This window comes from Apiospora aurea (assembly GCF_038362705.1).
Source record: "Apiospora aurea strain CBS 24483 chromosome Unknown utg000011l_segment0_segment0, whole genome shotgun sequence".
Lineage (NCBI taxonomy): Eukaryota > Fungi > Ascomycota > Sordariomycetes > Amphisphaeriales > Apiosporaceae > Apiospora > Apiospora aurea.
The window spans coordinates 544,410-560,875 of record NW_027117398.1 but is presented as its reverse complement, the minus strand read 5'-3'; the positions used below and the strand labels follow the sequence as shown (position 1 = coordinate 560,875).

Here is a 16,466-nt window from a genome sequence, read left to right as displayed (position 1 = left end):
TGGTCTATGGGTGTTGGTTGCTCTGGAGAACAGAAAATGCATTTGCAAGAGGACTTTGGGCAGGTTTATATACGATTTCCGCATTGAGTCAGACTTGACAGACCGTCAACCATCGAGACATCGTGACTGACATACGTGCCCGCACACAGGTAGCCGGTATGATTGCTTCACCATCACTTGAAAAGACCATCTGCCTTTACGCTTGATGTTTTTCATGATCGGGGAAGAGATGGAGACACCTGCGTTGCGTTTTGTACAAGGCCGGTATAAGCCTGGGATAAGCCTGGAGAGTTGAGTTAATCCCCTTTTCGGAAACGGCGTGAACCTCACCAGCCCAGTATTCTTCATATTACCCACTGCGCGACGCCCATGCCTTATGTGGTCTCGGGAATGCTTGGGTGTTGCTTGGCATAGATACGAGCATGACTGGCCTTCACTTTACGCTAACTGGTCAATCTGAGTTACGTCCAGTCACAGAGGGAATCCCCAAGCTCGCCAGGACCAACTTACATTGAGCAAGCAGCTTTTGAAATGTATCAACATGAGGCAACCGGTGCATGTGGGTATTTACTTTTGTGCTGTATTACCATTCTCCTTTCCTTTTACTTACTCTCCACCCATGTTCTTTCCCCTAACTCCCCCTCTCACCTAAATCCAAGCCAGAGATACGCAAGCGCAATCACCACCGAGGCCGTGGCGGGCAAGAGGTTCAGCTCGATGACGGACCACACCCACAGGCAGCCCAGCGGGGGCGAGCGCTTCATCACCGAGATGTAGCCGTACGTGTTGGTGATCTTGATCAGGTGGCAGCCGGCCGCGACGCTGACGGCGAAGAAGATGGTCTGCCGGATCGGTTCTTGGTAGCGCTTCGGGACGACTGGCACGAGAGTGGGCGAGGAGGGGTGCGGGTGCAGGATGTAGAATAGGGGGGTGAAGACTATATTTCAGGAGGGGGCGCATACTTGTTAGCCATGGTTCTTGGGCAACGCATTTACGGGGGTGGTGTCTGTTTGTGTGCGCAGAGCTGGCAATTCACTCACCCAAGAGAGCGCGCAAGGTTCTGATAATAATGGTATGCCACTCCAATTCCACGGCGTATTGCTGCTGGACCAGCACGTCGAGGGTGAAGTGCAGCGTGCACAAGCTGACGCTCCAGAGGAGGGCCTCGAGCACGCGATCGGCCGTCGTCGTGAGGACGGCTGCTGCTGGGGGCGGCGCCTCTCCCTTCCCGACGTAGACTGGTTCGGCGGCGGCGGGCCCTTTGGCTCCTTTCTTGCCCCCCGAGGGTGCGCTGCCGCGCGTCGGCTTCGTCGAAGAGCTTCCTTTCCGACGCCCAGTCGAGGAGGGTCTTCTCCGTCGGGCCCGATTTGTCGGGGTGGGCGAGCTCGATGCCGGCGGGGGACTTCTCCGCTGCGGCTTTCCGATCTTTGCGACTTTGGACCATGTTTCCGGGAGAATTCGGGTATAAGCCTCTAAATGGGTGTCGGTGGTTGGAACAGGATAATGGGTGTCATCGGAATTGACTTTGGTCAAGCTCACGGGTACACAGACGGACAGCTCTAACGAAACACAGCTTTGAAGTTCAGACAGCAAGCTTCAAGTTCTGAGAGTGGGGTGGTTGCGTCTATAGCCATAGCCCCCATAAATGCATATACCACAACTTGCGACGCAGCAAACTGCCACTTCCATCGAGGTCGCCGCCATATTCCATGACAGGCGTGCCGCGTTTCAGCTCATCGCATTGCATGGCGTCCCAGCGAAGCGGTCAGTTGCCGGCTGTCCAGCTGTCACAGCATGCAAGAAGCGCTTAATCATAGTAAAGATGAGATCAAGCAAGCCTCGAGAAAGAATCAAAAAGAACCGCTAGCAGCGGCTGTCGAGATCCACCGCACACAAATCGCGTGGCATGCCAATGCAACCCTCCATGGCCCCCATGACCTCCCCCTCCAACGTGCCCTTGGCCTTGGGACCTGGTTTAGTGGCCGTCGCTAACAGGCGGCTCTGGTTTCCGCACGCTGTAAGGAGGGGCTGGTTTCTGCCCAGTTCCTTCCAGTCGCCCTCCCGGGAAGACGCGACAGACGAGTCGTGGGTGTGTCAAATTTCCCCTTCCCCGGACGTGCCGCTGGTTTAACAGCGTTCAAGTCCCAGGTGACGAGCGTGACCAGGGGTGGCGCATCGTCGTCGAGGGAAAAGTAAAACTAACTGGCGGTGAAAAAGGCATCGCCAGCGGACAAGACAAGAATAATTGCATTCTTTTACTTTCGCCTCGCCTCGTATTGCTTTCAGCTCTCCATCCCATCTATCTCGGCTCTCACAATCGACCAGATTGACGACCTACTACTGTACCTGAAGGATTCGAAACCGCCTGGAGCTAACGGGCTGTGGTGCACCTACCGACGCACGCGACAACTGCAAAGCTCCCCTCAGCATTCCATCTTCCTCTCTTCGCTGCAGGAACCTAAGCTCCTGCATCGTCTGGGCCCCACGTTCGCTGTGAGTCTGTGACGGCCATTTGGCCCATTCCATTGAGAGAGTGTCCCGCACAACACCAACTGCCAAACCGCCAAAACTCCTCCAGATTCGTTCTGACTCGGGCGATTTCCCTTCGACTCTTTTCCTTCCTCCAAATCGGCAAATTGGGACTCACGGCAAGCAGCAATTGTCCAAAGCAATTGTCCAATTGTCTCGCAGGCCGTGAGTACTTGTGCTTTCTTGTAAAAATATATTTGCTTGGGTTCTCTCCGGTTCTCTCTGTTTCTCTCTCTGTAGTTCTACTGGGTGTACTATTATACTACACTACTGCTATTACTACCTTCTCACCTGTAAACCCGATTCAACAACCCCCCCAACCAAATGCCGAACAACATGGCCGCCACGACCTGGGCGGCAGGCATCGCCGCGGCCGCCGTGGTGCTGCCGTCGCTGTACGTCTACACGGCCTCGGTGATCGCGACCCGGTTCCCGACGCTGCGCAACAAGCGCATCTGCCTGCTCATCGCCCACCCGGACGACGAGGCCATGTTCTTCGCCCCGACCCTGCTGGCTCTGACCCGGCCCGACACCGGCAACCACGTCAAGATCTTGTGCCTGAGCACCGGCGACCAGGACGGCCTGGGCCATGTGCGCCGCACCGAGCTGAAGAAGAGCGCCATGCTGCTGGGCCTGCGCGACGAGGACGATGCGTTTGTCGTGGATGATCCGTACGTATACCCCTCTCTCTACCTCTATCGCATACTTTCTATCCCCGGCGCTCCCTAGACTTCGTGGAAGGGAAGTACCATGGCAGATACTACTACATCCAACTTGGGAATTTACTCCCCCGGCCCTCCCGCTCAAGACAACCCCATTCTAACTTCTCTCTCCCACCTCTATAGAGACTTCCGCGACTCCATAACCGAGACCTGGGATACAGACAAAGTCGCCACCCTCCTCTCCGCCGCCTTCGCCCCGCAACTCTCGCGCCAGCAAGCCGCCGCCTCGGCCCAGCCGCCCATGGCCTCAATCGACGTCCTGCTCACCTTCGACGCGGGCGGCGTCTCGGCGCACCCGAACCACATCTCGCTCTACCACGGCGCGCGCCGCTTCATCTCGGCCCTGACGGCGGGCAAGCCCGGCTACGCCTGCCCCGTCGACCTGTACACCCTGACGACGGTCGGCTTCGCGCGCAAGTACTGCGGCTTCCTCGACGTCTTCGCCACCATCTTCAGCGCCACGCTCGGCGCCGGCGCCAACATGGCCGCGTCCGCCACTTCGGGCTTCGGCGGCAACAACAAGCGCGACATCAAGAACAAGAGCGACAAGGGCAACCCGGGCTTGTTGGTGACCGCGACGGGCCTGCTGGGCGGCCGCGAGAGCGCCGCCACGGCGCGCCAGGCCATGACGCAGGCCCACAAGAGCCAGATGGTCTGGTTCCGCTGGGGCTGGATCACCATGAGCCGGTACATGTACTTGAACGAGCTGAGGTTGGAGAAGGGGTCATGATCGTCCGAAGGTCACTCACTCGGTCGGTCAGTCAGTTACATATGCGGACTTGGCATGCCTTGCGGATCACAGATACGCATCCATGTCTGAGCTGTATGCCACTGACCCGGCCCCTCCCATCTGAAAGAAAGTAAAGCTTCAAAAAACCCCGTGGAAAAGAAAAAAGCGATCATGAGCATGAGCATGAGCATACGCATAGCATGTAGATACGATGTCAGAGTAGGTGTCAGATTCGATGTAGATAGTTAACAGAATTTTTATGAGATTACACCGTTATATTCCCTCTGTTTTTGACCCGGAAGAAGCATGATACTGCCTACTATTAGTAGCCATGAATTCATGGTAATGTCAAGAACTTGTTCTTCTGGATCGCAATTGGGTACGAGTCGCATTCGCAAACATACACCATAGCAGACAGATGGCTCCTTGTTATGTCTAAATGTCTGCTCTCCAGGCGAAAGATGAAAGTATGGGATGCATATCCTCTTGTATATACAGTCGGAGGAAGTAGGAGTACAGTATGTACCTATCTAGACACACCATCTAGCATACATGCCACTCCTTATACGTCACTTTCCAAGCTCGTCCCATCTTCCGTTCCAGCTCTATCAATCGTCAGACCCCTTCGCGGTCCGCTTCTCCGTGTTCTGCGGTTCCAAATTCCGCTCCAGCTTCCGCTCCAGCTTCCGCTCCCGATCCCGTTGAACACGAGACCCCTTCGCGATCCGCCTCTTCGTCTTCTGCAGCTCGTAGTACTCCCCCGGCGTCTGCGGCGCCGGCAAGCGGACCGCGTCGAGCGCGCCAAAGAGCAAGGGCAGGGGCTTGAGCCGGCTGTTCTTAAATTCGTAGAGGCCGCGCCCGCTCAGGACGTGGGACCAGCGGGGCCGGACCGCGAGCAGGCGCCACGTCCCCTTCACCTTGAGCGGCACGTCGAGGCGGCCCCGGCGGCCCTTGTAGAGCCGCATCCGCACCGGCCGCGCCGGGTCCAGGAGGCTGACGTAGCCCGTCGCGATGCGGTACGCGGCCGCGTTCTCGACGAAGCGCTCGTTCTGCCAGAGGAAGTCGGGCACGTGCCGGACGGCCCGGGCGTCGGTGAGGGTCCGGATGCGGAGCGCCGCGAGGTTGCGCTTGCAGAGCTCGCTGAGGGCGAACCACATGTGCTGCTTGCGGAAGCGGGCGCGCTGGTAGGCGCCCAGGACCGCGGTGATGGGCGTGACGCCGTCGCGGACGGCGGCGATGTACTCGAAGACGCACGTCTCGTAGCGGGCGGACTGGTCGTCGTAAAGTTGCCGCATTTTGGCCATGACCGCGTCGTTGGCCCGGAGGAACTGGCCCCGGGCGATGCGCGAGCGAAGGAGGACGGCGTACTGGTCGAATCCGGGCTGCACACTGTAGGGTTCTCGCGTCATGGTGTTCCACACGAGCTCCGTGGCGTTTCGGACGGGGACCTGTTGGTACCAGCCGGCCATCTTCCAGGCCGTCGATACGGGTGTGCTGCTGAGCACGTGGCTCCATTCCAACAGCTCGAACCAAGTCTCTGCCGGGATGGTGACCTGGTATTCCCGGGAGATGAAGTCCAGTAGGTCGAGCGCCCAGCCCATCTGTCCGTTCGAGCAAAATACCTCCACTAATGTGTTCAACAGGCGGGCCGTGGGCCGCATAAAGTTGTGCTTGTGTCGCGGGCGTTGGACACCATTGGACAACGGGGGTGTCAGGCTGTTTGTTGTGATCTCGCCGGTCACTTTGTCCTTCTTGGTCAAGATGCCAAAGTAGGCGGGGAGTATCTTGAGACCGACGAAGCGGAGCGAGCCCGCCCGAGCGAACGCAATCATCAAGGAGCACAGCACTTCCGCCGTCATGAGATTGCGCTTGGCTATCCAACTATTATACAGTCGCGTAATAGGACCTTTGCCTCTCATACGGCGAGTCAGGGACATGGCTGTCGGCATGCTTCTGTCGAGTCCAAATTCAAAGGCCCTCTGCTGGCGGTTGAACCGGAGCCTGTCCAGCCTCCTTACGGACTGGTGGAACCTCAGATACCCTCGTCTGTGCAAGTTGCGTGGCGTGACTGCGACACGAACCTTGTCAAAACCGTAGTACATGGGGTCGACTAGGAACCGGACCTTGAGGAACTCGTGAAGAACCTCGGGGCCTGGCTGTCGTTGCACTGCACCGAAGGCCTGGTCCCACAGCTGTTTCGCGCCGCCAATATCGGAGATGGCGCCATAGGCCCGGAAGAGAGAGATGTAATCCTCGGCACCTAGCACCACGCCTGCGTTGTGGGCGCATTGCACCAGAACATTCATGCGGACGAGCAGTCTCCCGAAGAGCTTCCGGGTGCCGTAGCTGTCCATGTGCTGCCCCAAGCCGAGTAGCTGGTACATGCCCACACTGATGCGCGCTCCGTCCGTCGGGTCATTGTCGGGCGCGACTCTCTTGGGATCCAATGACTGCAGAAATTCCGAAATCGTGTTACGTGGTAGACGTTCGATGACATGTTGCAGTTCCGCGGTAGGAAGACTCACGATGCGCCGGAGGTAGATGATCAGTCTCCTGGAATCCCATTGGCTCATGGCCTCCAAAGCCCCTATGAAGAAAGATTGGGTACGTTGGGATACCCCGCCGACATGATCCCCAGCTGAGACATAAGCATGCGTGTTGTCGTATGACAGGAGCTCGGCCATGCGTTCCTTTATAGTTAAAAAGGCCTTTTGCTTCTTCGACATTTGATATCCACGAGAAACGAAGGGATTGACAGGCGGCTTGGACACTTGCACATCTGGATACCGGGATTGGAGGGTAGTCAACAGGGCAGCCTCCTCAATGCCAACATGATAGGGCGGTGCTTCTAAGCTGCTAGCCGGACGATCAGCGTTGACGGAAGTCCCGTGGAAGAATTTGGTCTGACAAGGCGCCCGGGTTCCCGCGTGGATCCATGGTCGCCGGGACGGGCATGGTAATAATGATAGGTGACGGAAATGGCGAGTATTTGTTGGTGATGAGCATCGCGGACGGGGACGGGCGACGATCGACGGGCCTCTTGTGCTAGCGGGACGATGAAGCGCCAGTCGTCGAGGCCCGGCCAGCTCCACCGCCAAAGAAGCCGCGATCATTGATAAGGAGCGGCGATAGGAGCGGGTCGTGGATTGCTTTTGTCTGGCCGCTTCATGACTTCGTCACGATGGAGTCTTAGTGGAGTTGAATCAGTGACGGTTCGTGCCATGGTCAACCTCGGATCTTTGTTTTGGCTTGCTCTAGCAGCTTGAGCCACAGTTCTGAGGCAAGGGCCTCCCTGCAAGCCCACATCCTTGCTATTTCTTCTTTCGTGTGGCTTGGATATCGCTGTGGCTTACCCCTCCAATGCACAAGCCACAATGCACAAGCCTCAGTCATCCATAGCCCCACCAATTCTCAGTCGAGCCGTGCAGGTGAAGCTTGTCAAGCTGAATTTCCGATCCGCAGCCAGGTTGGGTCGAACTTCACATTGCAACAAGGCATATCGAACGCACCACCACACCTTCTTACTTCAATATCGCGCCATGGCTGATGTTGAGGATTCAGCCGCTGCCGGCTCCGTTGCCGAGCCCCTCGATCTCGTGCGCCTTCTCCTCGACGAGGTCGTGTTCGTCAAGCTGCGCGGAGATCGCGAACTGAAGGGTCGGTTACATGTACGTCGCTCCCTACCTCGCGGAGGTACCCACACGTCGCACGAACATATTGGACTGAACTGCCATCTTCTAGGCTTACGACAGTCACATGAACCTAGTTCTGGGTGATGTGCTTGAGACCATCTATGTGGTCGATGACGACGAGAATGATGAGATCAGGGTGAGTCACATCCGCATCCACCTTCGTCGTCCGGATGGAGCGCCAGGTTCTAACTATGTGCAGACCGTTACGAAGAAGTCGGAAATGCTTTTTGTTCGAGGTATGTTCACTTGGGAGGGGGTTCTCATGAATTGACTACTGACAAAAAACCTCAGGCGATAGTGTCGTGCTCGTTTCACCGCACAACTCCTCATGAGCATAGAGTCGAAGGATGTGATAAGAGCCCGCGTGTGCGGAACTATGCGGATGCACCATCAATAGATACTCTCAATCGGGCTGGCGTCATGACTGGGTATCGAACATGACGAAATGCGTCGCGGGCTTAGTACCGTGGAGCTGAGGCCAACGAAACCCGGGATGGCATTTTGGTATGGGAGTATCCGAGCCGCTCGGACTGAGCGCCTCTGGCTAAAACGACAAGATGCCAGAGATGCTAGGCACTCATGCAACGACGCATACCCGCGCGCCATGGACTTTGGGAGGTCGCGACCGTGGAAAACGAGTGGTAGATGGATTAAACCCAAGAAATTCAGCGATCATGCCGTCAATACCTGACCCTCCAGATGTGGCAGTCGTACCTGTTCGGCTTTGGCCCCCGGCAATCCAATAGCCCAACTAAATGTGAAATCATCGGACACCTGCGAGACGAGAAAGGCCCTGCACGGCCCGACAATGGGATCATCACATCCTATATCGCCCATGCTACTGCTTAATATTGGGATGGCTTGTTGGGGATAACCCCTGGCTTCGGCAGCTTGCGAGCGCATCGATCTGATTCCCTTTTGGGGTAGCTATCCGACGTCCTTATCTAACCCTCAATCCCCCACGTCATGACCATCCCCGCATGGTGTCAACCGACAGCGAGCTTGTCTGTAATGAGGCTCCCATGCATTGGATCTACCAGACATTTCTTTGGTGCGACATGTGCGATTGGAGGATAAAGCTCTTCTTGCAGGCTATGATTGGGCCCAACCAACCAGGGGTGAAGATAAGATCGGGACAGCCGGTGCCAGCATGGTGAGTATGATGAAGATGCATAAGTATTGCGGTGCACCATATGACTCGTATATTCCCGTTATGCCGGCACTTCTTCTGCATCTCATCAGCAACAAGAGACGGTCGGCTCGTTTTGGCCATTACCTACCGGTTCTCAACCAGTTCAACATCGTATGGGAAAGGTACCACAGGGCTGGCTTGGCTTGGCTGACACGTACCCTTGTCGCCTTTTCGCGTACTCTCCCATACACCGATCAATATGTTCTCCGAAAAGGCGGACAATGCGGAGAAGACACCGGCGCCAGACCCCGAAACGCAGATGCCGAAGCCGGCCGATGCCGATGCGGCGCTCGAGTTCATGACCCATGAGAACATGGGGACGATGACGGAGGTGGATGAGACGAGTCTGGTCCGCAAGATCGACTGGCGCATCGTACCGCTCATGTGTAGGCAGCTTATAATCAACGTAGCTGAACATTTGCTAACGCCCACCAGGGGCATGCTACAATCTGCAGTATCTCGACAAGACTCTAGGTACCTCTTCCACTGTTCCCCCCCCATTCCAACGCATGGCGCCTAATCACTTCGCAGTGAACTACGCGAACGTAATGGGTCTCCAGGAAGACACGGGCATCACCGGCGACCAGTTCAGCCAGCTCGCCCTCGTCTTTTACGTAACCTACCTCGCCTTCGAGCTCCCGACCGGCTACCTGATGCAGCGCCTCCCCACCGCCAAGTACCTCGGCGCCAACGTCACGCTCTGGGGCCTCATGGTCGCCCTCACGGCCGCGGCCAACAACTGGGCCGCCCTCGTCACGCTGCGCGTGCTCCTCGGCTGCTTCGAGGCCGCCGTCGCGCCCGCCCTCATCCTCATCACGTCCATGTGGTACAAGAAGAGCGAGCAGCCGGCGCGCGTAGGGTTCTGGTACTTGGGCACGGGCACGGGCACCATCATCGGTGCTCTGTCTTCGTTCGGGTTCCAGCACTACGCCTCCCAGAACTTCCGGTCGTGGCAGATCATGTTCCTGCTCTTCGGCCTCGTCACCATCGCCGTCGGTCTGCTGGTCATGGCCTTCATGCCCGACAACCCCATGACGGCGCGGGGCTTGACGCACGCCGAGCGCGTCTTCGCCATCGAGCGCGTGCGCGAGAACCAGACCGGCATCGAGAACAAGCGGTTCAAGTGGCACCAGGCGCGCGAGAGCCTCGTCGCCGACCCGCAGACCTGGCTGCTGGCCCTCATCACCGTCGCCAGCAGCGTGCCCAACGGCGCCGTCAGCAGCTACCAGGGCACCATCATCAAGGGGTTCGGGTACACGAGCAAGGAGGCCGCGCTGCTGTCGGTGCCCAGCGGCGCCGTGGCCTGCATCTCCATCGTCACCGCGTGCGGCCTCGGCGCTCGCTACGACGCCCGGGGCCCCTTTGTCATTGCCATTCTGCTCGTCGGCGGAGTCCTGGGCGGGGGCTTGCTCGCCTTCTCGCCGGCCGACAACAAGGGCGCCTTGCTGGCGGGAAACTACCTCACCAACGTCATTGGGAGCAGCTTGCCGCTGCTGTACAGCTACTCGGCGGCCAACTATGCTGGGCATACGAAGAAAGTAACGATGAACGCCATCCTGCTGATGTCTTTTTGTAAGTTATCCTGCAACTTACCTTGCGCTGCTCTACCCATTCAATCCCAGACAGGCACATGAGACTAACCCTTGAGCCAGGTCTTGGCAACATCATCGGCCCCCTGACATTTCGGGATGCTGATAAGCCCAACTACCTCCCGGCGAAAGTCGCAATCGTGGTTACCTCAGCACTAGCCTGTGTACTGACGGGCATCTTAATGGCTTACTACGCGTGGGAGAACAAGAGAAGAGATAGGCTGCGAGTGGCCCACAAAGACAACTCCGAGTTCTTGGACATGACGGACAGAGAGAACCTTGAATTCAGGTATCGATGGTAGTATGTGGCTTCTTGGTAATCTAACGTTAGACCGAAGGAGAAAGTAGCCGGGCATTAATCTTATCTCGTTTAAAGAAATAATTGTAACATCCCAAAGTATCTACCCGAGGCGGAACACATATCGTCGATATTGGCTCGATGCAATCTCATTCCCCGTGCCCCTATTTGGCTTTTAAAACTCGCAGCCTCGAACGGACGACACTACGACAAACCTGGAAATTCACCAGAACTAAGCCTCTCAAGGCAATCGGGACTTGTACCATCTGATTGAAGCTGTTTGTTAGTATGCATGGACCGTTCGAAGAAGCTCCAGAGCGTTCGCGACGATCACGGTACTCACCGGTTTCACAGCCTCCTGACTTTGGGGGAGCAAGGGTGTCAACACGTAGCAGAGATATCCAGCCAGGAAAAGAATCCAAGAATAGGTGTTCAGCATCTTGGGGGATTGCCACATCCACGTCAAGACCGGACTCATCTTGAAGCGTGGCAGTGCGTCCCCTTCCTCCAGCCTCCTTTCTGCCGTACTGTGCCGGTCTTCCCGGACAAGGCACAGCATCATCCGCCAGACCTCCTCGTTGCTCAAAAGAGCAGCCTCTTCGGCCGTCCGAGGTAGTTGCTCCAGTAGAAGCAACTGAGTGGAGCTGATCAACGCGAATAGGCTGAGGAACAGGCTGGTGTACCAAAGAGTCGGACATAGCCAGAAGCTGGCGGCCGTGCTGGGCCAGGAGAACACGCCGATGACGGCGGCAGCAGAGAGCAGTGCCTGTTTCGCAGCTCGTCGTGCCTCGATTAGCCCTTATGCGTAGTAATGGGAGCAAAAAGAAGCCGAAACCGCCAGACTTGCTGCCTTTTCCACGAAAATGAGTTCCTGTTGTTTCAGGCCCCGGAACTGGACAAGCAGAGCGCGGGTTTTGTCGACGTCGTGCTGATTCTCTAATATTTCCTGTATGGGCTCTATCGTGGAGTGATACAGCGAACCGTCATATAGGCAGGTGGACACGATGAGTGACAGTGAAACCGAATGATACCATATTTTTCGGAGCACTCGCCGCAGCCAAGAAGCTGTTAGCTGCAACATAGTATGGCTGGTTCGGTTCAATTAGGATCTGGTAGACCTATGTTTCATGTTCAAGTTTCTGTTTTCGCGACAGCAGTCGAAACCTTTTATGTGTGTTTATGTCCTTCTTGTGGCTTACCTCCTGCGTCTGCTCGCATTCGGGGCCGACTCCCTCACCGGTGTTGATTGTCATTTATTCGCCTTCATTTGTTCCGAGCTAAAGCCCCCTGGCGCAGCTGGCACCTGACGATTGGATTAAACCCTGGTTTCTGAGCGCAAGCTACGAAAGCCACATCAGCAGGCTGAGCCTGTGGAACGATGCTATGTGGTGGTCTAAGAGATGGCATAGGCCGTAGACCTCGTCCGTCTCGCCGGAGGTTCATCCCAGGTAACCAAGGAGTATCTCTTCCATCGATTCCAGCCCCAACTCCCTCGCTTTCTCCAGTGCTCCATCTAAATCGTTGTGCCATCCAGTCAGGAGCATCCTGACCACCTCTCCGTGCTCCCCTCTCCACGGCGGTCGTCAACGCCAGCGGACTGTACCATTTACTTTCCCCGACATAATCCAGAAGAAGCCGCGCAACGACGGGGTTTCCTTGCTGCGCGGCCGCGTCGAGGGCGTTGCCCTCTCTGGGCCCTTCTTGGAGGGAGTAGCCCATGTCGTAGCCCCCTCTCCAGAAGCCAGCGCACGGTATCGACCTGTCCGCCCCGCGCCGCCTCGCACAGCAGATCCGGCCGCAGATTGACGGGGGGCTGCCGCCAGTAGGCGGACGCCGGGACGTCGAGGCCCAGGAGAAAATCCACGATCGGGATGGCGCCGCGGCGGGCCGACACCTCCATGTGGTCCGCGAGCAGGTCGAGACAGGACCACGAAGAGTTCCGGCCTGCCAGGCGGTCTTTGACCAGCGCGTAAAGTTTCTGGTAAACCTCGAGGCTCGTGGTCTCGCGCATGGCCAGCAAGGAGGCGTCGGGCCCACAGTCCAGGCCGAGGCCCAGGTCAATCATCGTTGGGTTGTTGGCTTTGCTCGCGTGTCGCACCACGAGGGTTCCTGCTTTGGTCTTTTCCGAACACGCGGCGAGGAGCAGACTGCTTATCTCAATGTGGCCTTTATAGGCAGCGATGCCTAATGCGAATTCCAGAAGTGCACTGTCGGACCTCCTGTCAGTGTCTCAATCCCCGATTAATAAAGGGAGATACTAATTGGCCTTACTCTCGGTCACTTGGATTACCCTGCATCGACTGTAGTGTTCCTTTCACGAGCGCCATTTGGTTAGCCGAAGCAGCGGTAGCGAGAAGGATTTGGTCGTGACGGTCCTGCTCGCAAGAGTAAAATTCCGACAAGACCGAGCTCGGCCACAGATCGCAAGGCAATAGTGCTTCCATGACCCATTCACGGTCCGGCCACAAATTTACCATAGTGCAGACATCGACAACATGCTCTCGGACCACGGCATCCAAGTCTGCGTGAGGGCCGGTATACCCGGCCACCCGTTCCGCGGCCTGGCGAATAGCGCGCAACGTCGGGGTGGTGTCGTCTTGTTGTTGGGGACGGAGAGCAAGGTGGGCGATGTACCGCGGCCAAAATGGGGCACGTTCAAACCGAACCTCTTTGCTCACGAAGTTCCCGCTCAGGATCTGCAGCTCGTCGACCCACGCTTTCCAGTTCTTGCTCACGAATCGTAAACGTTGCGCCCGTTTGACGCCACGGCCACGGATGGCTTCTGTCAGTATCTGACGGGATATTTCGTTCGGGAACGATGCATAAAATAACATAGTTGAGGACGAGATGGTATGGACATAGAAAAGCGAGGAGGAATGTGGGAAATGGAAGATACTGGAAATCGAGATGTGTCGTAGGCATCGTTGTCAAGCAGGAAGCCGCAACCCAAGCCACCTGTTTCGCGCTAGGGAAATGTGTCAAGGGGTAGGTACGGATATATGTGAGGCAGGCATGAGTCAAAGAAAAAGCAAAGAGGGAAAAGAAAACAAAGACGACGAGGCGTGCCAGTCTCGTACGATGCGACTGTCGACCAGTCCTAAAAAGCCCCCATAAAGACACTGCGATAAGTAATCACACATATCCTCGGCCAGGCACGTAAATCCGTACGCACAATTGCCCCTTTGCTTGACTTGACGACCCTCTCACACGGTCTCAAGCGCACGACATAGCCGAGAAGCTTGAAAATAATCCAGGGTTTTCAATTGGTTGATACCTCCTTTATTAAGCCGCACTCTCATGGCGTGGTCAACTACGGATTTATCCCTAACCCCGCCTGCTGCTGCTGTTGCCTCGACCGTTGCTGCTGCTCCTGCGGCGGCAGCTCATACGGATGGTTGTGCCGCTGATCGTCCCGATCGCTCCACCCGATCTCGCTCACCGGCCCCTCGGGCGCCGTCACCTCGCTCCCCGCCAGCTCCGAGATGGGCTGGAAATGCGGCTGCTGCTGCTGGCCGCTACTCCGCATCGGCGGCGCCCCACCATGGTAATCGCTGCCTCCCCCTCCACTACCACCATAGTCGGACCCCATGGACGATTGCGACGAGACGTGCCGGCTGTGCCGCGCTGATGAGGAGGGCGGCCCGCCGCCCCAGTGGCTCGGGTTGCTGCCCCCGTGCGGCGACAGGGGCGGGACCGAGTACGTCCGCACCGACTGGGCGTCGTAGAAGGAGTCCGGCGGCCGCGGCGTCGTGCGCGCGGAGCTGTTGACCAGCGTGGTGGGGGTGGTGCCGCCGTAGTGATTATAAGAGTCTGAACCTTGTTTGCGCGGTTAGGATCAATGTCACGACAAAGAGATAGAGATGGAAACTGCTTGCCTTTGTACGGGCTGTACATCGCCGAAGCGTGATGTGGCAGCCTCTCGTCCTGTGGCGAGGGGGGGATCTGGGCGACCGCGGGCGGGTGGTAGAAGACCTTCTTGGACCGGTGCAGGCGCCATAGCAGGTAGCCGATGATGGCGATGGCGATGACGCCGCCGATGACGATTCCCGCGATGGCGCCGGCGGGGAGGCCCTTCGAGTTGGACGGCGCGGGCGTGACCGACGACGACGAAGAGCCCGACAAGAACGGCGCCGCGTTGGTCTGGTTGCTCGACAGCTTCGCGGCCGTGACGTTGCCGGGCGAGCACTGCAGGGTCTGGCAGGGGTTCTCCTTGCAGCACCCAATAAAGGGCGGGCTGTTGTAGGCGCAGGTGTACCAGAGGCCCTCGCCGACGCAGGCCTCGGGCAGGGTGTCGCTGTACTTGCTCTTGGAGAAGCTGGAGCTGTGCAGGGACGGGGCCGGGCAGTCGCCGTTGTTCTTGCACGGGTCGATGTCGCAGCAGCCGATGAACTGCGTCGGGCTGTCCTCGCAGATGTAGAAGTCGCCGCCCACGGGGCACGAGAGGCCGTACCGGGATATCGGGTTGTTGTCGCCGGACCCCATCGTGTCGGCGACTAGGCTAGTGGTAGTGGTAGTAGTAGTAGTATGATTAAGTCGGCGGGTTACTACCGGATGGGATTCATAAGTATAGTATGGTATGGTATATATTTGTGTGGGTATCAAGATAGTGCGAGCGGCAAAGATGCGGCTCAGTGACCATAGGCGGACAGGAGCAGGAAAAAAAACAAAAAGAGAAAAAGGGTCGAAAGAGCAGCAACCGGGACCGCGTGGGATGGGCAGCCTGTCATAAAAGGCCCAATTAGTTGTCCAGATCCTGCCCGCCGCCTTACTCGGATCCTCTTAAGATTACCACGACGGGTGGTAATAAAGGTGACGTGATATCTGGGCCACGCCTGCATGGCTCTTCATTCGTGTTGGTTGCAGGTTGGATGCGAGTGAGTGCTCTCGGGTCGGGGCCCTTCCTCTCTGATGGCCAGACAGTGCGAACGGGGAGATGATCAGCCCCTCCAATATTGCTAATGCACGAAAGTGGGCGAAAAGTCCGAGGCGCGGCTTGGCTGGCAAACTGGCAGGGCTCGGGGGGCTTGGGCGTGGGAGGGAGGGGAGCAGGGGTCGATTAGAACCGTTCCCTTGGGTCCATAACCCAATAATGGCTGTGTGCATCGTATATTGGATTCTAGAGGAGGCTCCGGCTGATGTTTGGACATACAGTACGTGGTCCTAGTCAGCAATAAGGCGAGAAGGCCCTGGCTAAGAATAGAGAATTCGCCCCGAGTACTGCCCCGAGTACTGAGACTAGCACCAAACTAAAGGCTGACATCAGACAATCCCACTCAGCCATCATCATGACCAAGATATTTATCATGATCTCCAAAGCCCTCTCAAGAAGCTCCCATTCGAACTGTCCGGACTTTCACAATAAGAGGGTTGCAGTGGCCCCCCCATTTTTGCGAACCACAGATCTGAATTCGACTCGAGCATCTGCCGAGTCTTCTCCATTGAATCTGTCACTGTGTCCCATCCTGAACTAGTATTTTATACCGTCGAGCTAGTCGACGTTTGTTTGTTTGCCGTCAAAGGCTCTTGACGCGGGGCATCAACTAGCTCAGCCCACACCGGAATCCTCCATCCTCAGACGCCAGCCTCCTTCCTAGCCGGGAGATGATTTTAACGCTGCAACGCCCGCACCGATCAGTTCTAGAACGTAGGCTAGGGATAGTTTGAGTTTATTTCCCATGCCCTTCCCCGGACCAGAGATCTGTAAGGTTGAAACT

General features: G+C 57.1%; 7 protein-coding genes across 7 annotated transcripts; 3 read left to right on the top strand and 4 right to left on the bottom strand.

Annotated features, from left to right (window-relative positions):
- Window positions 1–644: 644 nt before the first annotated feature.
- Window positions 645–1,747, bottom strand: PG986_015156 (uncharacterized protein; the record flags this gene model as incomplete). Its single annotated transcript, XM_066851378.1, has 3 exons — window positions 645–937; window positions 1,041–1,573; window positions 1,656–1,747. The coding sequence occupies 3 exons, from the start codon at window positions 1,745–1,747 to the stop codon at window positions 645–647; spliced, it is 918 nt and encodes a 305-aa protein (XP_066692467.1).
- Window positions 1,748–2,865: 1,118 nt separating this feature from the next.
- Window positions 2,866–3,981, top strand: PG986_015155 (deacetylase LmbE-like domain-containing protein; the record flags this gene model as incomplete). Its single annotated transcript, XM_066851377.1, has 2 exons — window positions 2,866–3,200; window positions 3,375–3,981. The coding sequence occupies 2 exons, from the start codon at window positions 2,866–2,868 to the stop codon at window positions 3,979–3,981; spliced, it is 942 nt and encodes a 313-aa protein (XP_066692466.1).
- A 608-nt stretch (window positions 3,982–4,589) lies between these two features.
- PG986_015154 (mitochondrial ATPase expression domain-containing protein) lies at window positions 4,590–6,554 on the bottom strand (the record flags this gene model as incomplete). Its single annotated transcript, XM_066851376.1, has 1 exon — window positions 4,590–6,554. One exon carries the CDS (start codon window positions 6,552–6,554, stop codon window positions 4,590–4,592), a length of 1,965 nt encoding a protein of 654 aa, XP_066692465.1.
- Window positions 6,555–7,520: 966 nt separating this feature from the next.
- Window positions 7,521–8,005, top strand: PG986_015153 (uncharacterized protein; the record flags this gene model as incomplete). The annotated part of the gene is made up of 4 exons (XM_066851375.1): window positions 7,521–7,649; window positions 7,723–7,809; window positions 7,873–7,909; window positions 7,965–8,005. The coding sequence occupies 4 exons, from the start codon at window positions 7,521–7,523 to the stop codon at window positions 8,003–8,005; spliced, it is 294 nt and encodes a 97-aa protein (XP_066692464.1).
- A 1,059-nt stretch (window positions 8,006–9,064) lies between these two features.
- PG986_015152 (allantoin permease) lies at window positions 9,065–10,756 on the top strand (the record flags this gene model as incomplete). The annotated part of the gene is made up of 4 exons (XM_066851374.1): window positions 9,065–9,251; window positions 9,301–9,339; window positions 9,397–10,437; window positions 10,518–10,756. 4 exons carry the CDS (start codon window positions 9,065–9,067, stop codon window positions 10,754–10,756), a joined length of 1,506 nt encoding a protein of 501 aa, XP_066692463.1.
- Window positions 10,757–10,993: 237 nt separating this feature from the next.
- On the bottom strand, window positions 10,994–13,586 carry PG986_015151 (uncharacterized protein; the record flags this gene model as incomplete). The annotated part of the gene is made up of 5 exons (XM_066851373.1): window positions 10,994–11,028; window positions 11,096–11,709; window positions 12,056–12,484; window positions 12,537–12,971; window positions 13,024–13,586. The coding sequence occupies 5 exons, from the start codon at window positions 13,584–13,586 to the stop codon at window positions 10,994–10,996; spliced, it is 2,076 nt and encodes a 691-aa protein (XP_066692462.1).
- A 622-nt stretch (window positions 13,587–14,208) lies between these two features.
- On the bottom strand, window positions 14,209–15,234 carry PG986_015150 (uncharacterized protein; the record flags this gene model as incomplete). Its single annotated transcript, XM_066851372.1, has 1 exon — window positions 14,209–15,234. The coding sequence occupies one exon, from the start codon at window positions 15,232–15,234 to the stop codon at window positions 14,209–14,211; it is 1,026 nt and encodes a 341-aa protein (XP_066692461.1).
- Window positions 15,235–16,466: the final 1,232 nt, after the last annotated feature.